This window comes from Daktulosphaira vitifoliae, unplaced genomic scaffold (genome assembly GCF_025091365.1).
Source record: "Daktulosphaira vitifoliae isolate Bord-2020 unplaced genomic scaffold, ASM2509136v1 Scaffold_4, whole genome shotgun sequence".
NCBI classification, from domain to species: domain Eukaryota; kingdom Metazoa; phylum Arthropoda; class Insecta; order Hemiptera; family Phylloxeridae; genus Daktulosphaira; species Daktulosphaira vitifoliae.
Genome location: NW_026099575.1, coordinates 4841168 through 4846075, shown reverse-complemented (window position 1 = coordinate 4846075; position 4908 = coordinate 4841168). Strand labels below are relative to the sequence as shown.

At 22.6% G+C, this 4908-nt stretch overlaps 2 protein-coding genes across 6 annotated transcripts in view; both read left to right on the top strand.

Annotated features, from left to right (window-relative positions):
• Positions 1-4908, top strand: part of LOC126904608 (uncharacterized) — a 95621-nt gene that overhangs the window by 36610 nt on the left and 54103 nt on the right. The gene's annotated exons all lie outside the window — the stretch shown is intronic.
• LOC126904612 (uncharacterized) overlaps positions 4010-4908 on the top strand; it is a 5205-nt gene continuing 4306 nt past the window's right edge. Inside the window, exon 1 of the mRNA XM_050683777.1 lies at positions 4010-4146. Coding sequence (XP_050539734.1) covers positions 4111-4146 — 36 coding nt within the window. The 5' untranslated portion in view covers positions 4010-4110. The remainder of the gene's footprint in view (positions 4147-4908) is intronic.

The window sequence follows — 4908 nt, the reverse complement described above, 5'->3', positions numbered from 1 at the left end:
TTTTTTCAATTTTTAAGGGTAATGTCTTCGACTAGATACGATTTGTGATCTTTTGACGTATCGTTGAAAGAAATCCGTTCGGTGAGAGCTGAGAAAAAGTGGTAACAGACACAAAAAAAAAAAAAAAAACACATCTTAGTAAAACCAATACCTTCTCAGCTTCGCATCGAAGCTAAAACATTAATTAGTTATTAAATAAAATATTTATGAACCCAAATCGTATTCAATTATATTGAAATATATAATTTTGGATGAATTTTTATTAAAATACATAAAATTTTCAGAAAATTTAAAAGTTGTGGAATTAAACCCAATGAAGATATAGCAAAATTTATAACATATTTTTTAGTGTGTGAATGATTATAGTAATAATATCATCAAATTTAATCTAATTTTACCTTTTTATGTTGTTTTATTATTTGTAATGAATATAATTAATTTTATTTAATGTGAAGTATTGATAAAATAAAATATATAATGAAATCACGAGTATACATATTTTATTGTCTTAGGGTTTTCTCAGGTGTTTTTTATTTTTCTAGAAGATTTATACTATATATGTACCTAAAATACACCGAATTCTTATTTTTTTTTTCAATTAATTGAGTAGTTCGTAGTAAACAAATTGCTAAAAATTAAAAAAATTATATCTACCTATTATATATAATAAATATAAACTTGATAGGACGTCTGTCTGTTTAAAGTGTTCAATAAATAATTGAATTTTCCAATTCTCATTGTTTTTTGTTATATATAACTATAATCTAAATTATTTTCCACCAAATTAATAGTCCTACAAACATATTTCTTCAGTGAAACGTATTCACATTTAATTAGAGAAAAGAACATAACTAATTTGTTCTACTATTCTGAACATCTAATTTAAATGTTTAAAACTGAATTTTTATTTTAAACGCTATTAAAAAAAAAATTGTTATTTTAGTATTTATTCCAATAACTAATTAAAATAATTCTGACACTTTGCAGTTAAATTTTTATTAGAAATAAATTTGTAAAAACCCAGCACAGGGGGGTCGCGGCACAGTGGTGACGTGGCATAGATGGATCAAGTATAATGATATCTGACAGTGATTAAAATCACTATCATAAAAAACGCTTCGATGCAAATCTTTAGATAGTGTTTAATTTAAAAAAATTGGTGAATTATTCCAAAAGCTTCATAAACTGCTAGTTCCTTATTAATATCCTGATTAAGATAAAGTATGTCGAATGAAAAAGGGATTATTAAAAAATAGTATTTCCCATAAAAAAATTATATTGATCAATACACTTTTCAATAAGTTATAGCATTATAAAGTTAAAAATGTAAAAAATAAAATTGAGATTTTTCACACAATAATAGCATTTGGTAGCCATTTTCACCGTGAAGACAAAATAAAGTCCGAAATTTTTTTTTTACATGATAAAGTATATTACATTAGCTTTAATTTAATATATATAGAAAAGTGTCAGACCTTCCGGAACATTTTCAAAAGTTAAGTTAAAAAAATTAATTTTTTGTGAAAAAGTTGTCATTTTAAATCTCTCCTTGTGGGCAGGTTAAGGGTTAAATTTATGAAAAAAATATACCAAATGAAAGGTAATAATGTTATGCATCTATATAAAAAAAAAATTATATTGATATGTTCATTTTTGAAAAAGTTATGGCAATTTTAAATAAAAAAAATTGAAAAAATTTCGAAAATTAGCGATTTTTAAATTTGTAATTTTTTGGAGGTTTCCCCCATTTACGGGGAACCGAGGGAATTTTTTTCAATTTTTAAGGGTAATGTCTTCGACTAGANGAGAATTTTATTCATTTTTTAAGGGTAATGTCTTCGACTAGATACGATTTGTGATCTTTTGACGTATCATTGAAAGAAATCGGTTCGGTGAGAGCTGAGAAAAAGTGGTAACAGACACAAAAAAAAAANAGAAAAAGTGGCAACAGACACAAAAAAAAAAAACACATCTTAGTAAAACCAATACCTTCTGAGCTTCGTATCGAAGCTAAAAATAAATTAAACAAATATTTAATTTTTTTTTACTAAAATATGCTAATATAGTAATTAGTACTGCACAATCTGTAGACTTATTCATTTTTTAATAGTCTTATTTTCATTTATTAAATCATTTCAAATTCAAAATGTGTTTTTTTTGTGTTTGCCCATGAAAATTTTTATAGCTCTCGATAGACCAATTTTTTTTATCTATGTGTCAATACAATTTTAATCTATTTTAACCTATTAACGCCAATTATCAAAAGAACTATCTTAAATGAAAAATTTCTTAAGATTACGCTACCTTAAAAAGCCATTTTTAACACGAATACTAAATAAAATTTTTGTTGGCAATACTAGAAACAACAAACTTGTTTTAATAATACTGTTATTAATATTCAAATGGTAACAATATTAAATTATAATATGATTTTTGTGGAAATGAAATTAAAAATCTTACTAGATATTATTTTATAGATAATTAGTTTATAATATTTTTGTAAATCATGCATACAGAGCAGCTAGTCTAAAGTTATATCCTTTTTTAAGGCTACTACAATACTACTTTGATAAATTATTAAAAATTCTTATTAAAAATCAAAAAAGAGTCGAATATNGGCTACTACAATACTACTTTGATAAATTATTAAAAATTCTTATTAAAAATCAAAAAAGAGTCGAATATTTTATAATTAAATTTTTAAAATATGAAAAGTAATTACAATTTTCTGCATATAAAGATCAATCACAAATGCAAGGGAATCGTATTATTTCATATTAAATCATTTTCATAAATAGTTATTTTGACTATACACGCATAATGTGACACAAATACCTGTTACATTTAATAGACTTATTTTTAAGAATTACTTTAAACAGCATTATATGATATTAAGCTTGATATATATGACTTATAAGTCATTAAAGGAGACTAAAAATATTAATAAAGATACTTGTTACCATTTATTCAATTACCAACTTACATATTTATCTATTACATATTATAATTACAATCCTATTATTCTAATACTATTTGATTACATTCTCTATATCTTATGTTTATACATTATTTGTTTTCTTTCCTTTTAGTTTTATATATAACATCTGTCATAAAATAAATGTATTATAAATAAATTTAGTTATTATACATATATATATATATATATATATATATAGATTGATGTCCCATCGTGATTTACTAATTTTAATATTAGTTTATATAGTTAAATTAGTAAATCACGGTGAGACATCCTTTAGATTTAATTAAGCCATATGATATTTTGAAAAATTGTAGAACGTATTTCGGTTAATATGCTCCCAAAATCGTAGCGTCATTTTTATTATGACGCTCTGTAGCAGATTATATGGGTAACACTTTATGAGACATATAACTTAAATGTTGATAAAAAATTAAATTTAATAATTAGGTTTGGTAAACAATAATATCTCATTTTTATACCGTAGATAAAAAGTTTTCGACTAAGATGTATTAAAATAATGTAAATTTTCATTATACTTATTTTCTTAAAATCATTATTTTCCTTCTAAAATTGAAGTATAGAAATTCCATGCTATAAAAACAGAATAGATGCATGTCTTACAGTTTATCCTACGAATAATTTTTATACTATTAAAAATTACATAAATAATATGTCAATTTATTTTTTGGTTATTTAAAATACCTAGTAAGTACATATGCATATTAAAATTAACTGAATTTGTAAAATAAATACTACCTGTGTACTTAGGCAAAGGCAAATATTAATTTTTTTTTCTAATTATCATTACTTGTTACACTATATCTTTTATTAGATAAATTTAATTTTAATATTCAAATTTAAAAATGGTCGTTGAACATAGATTCAAAAATTTTATTTACTTCTAAACTGAACATATTCATTTGCTTGACCTTGTACGCTATAAATATAATTAAAATTAAATTTTTTGACACATGTTTGTTGTGTTTACATAAAATAAAAAAAATAATTATTTAAGGAATCCTACTTATCTATTGTTTTTTTTAATGACAAAAATACGTTTTTTTATTAGTATATAAACCTATGAATTCAGCTTCTTTGAAACTTTAGTTCAAGATTTCTGAAAAGTCAAAATGTATTCAACATTTTTTAAGGTCATCTACATTTGTGTAAGTATTGACGCTGTAAATAAAGCTAATAGTATATAATACTCTTTAAATATTTCATAATAACAATTTATCATTGAATTATTAATACAATGAAGCAAAGCAACATAAATATTATAAATAAGGCTATTCTAATGTCAAAGTTATTTTTATCTTATTAATTTATTGGATTTCAAAAAATTACTTATTTTAGATGGTATCTTAATTAGTTTAAAATATAAAAAAACTATAAGAATATAAATAATATTATATTAATGTAGATGATGTTCTTCAACGATATATTTTCGGACTTCGAAATCATTATGATTTTTCGGATATTTGTGTTATTTAAAAAACTCGGTATAATAACATAAAATTATCGATAACACAGTCTATGGATTCTCGATTTTTTCAGTATATTATTAGCCTGTTACCGCATTATTAAATTATACACGACAAATTTAACTTCCAGGAGATAACAGTAGTTTCCAATATGATAAACATCTGATTGTATATCATCTTGAATCTGATGTTAGTATCAGACTTTGGTATATATTTTAATTATTGTTATATATTATTAATGTAAATATTATAATTTAATAAAATATCAGTAACTGATCTTCTAGACTATAAAGTCAATACATTTTCAAAATTACGTAATGCTGAATTTTAAATATAACTAACACATTGAAACAGATATAATTAGTTTATTAGCTTCGATGCGAAGCTGAGAAGGTATTAGTTTTACTAAGATGTGTTTATTTTTTTTTTTTTTTTTTTTGTTTT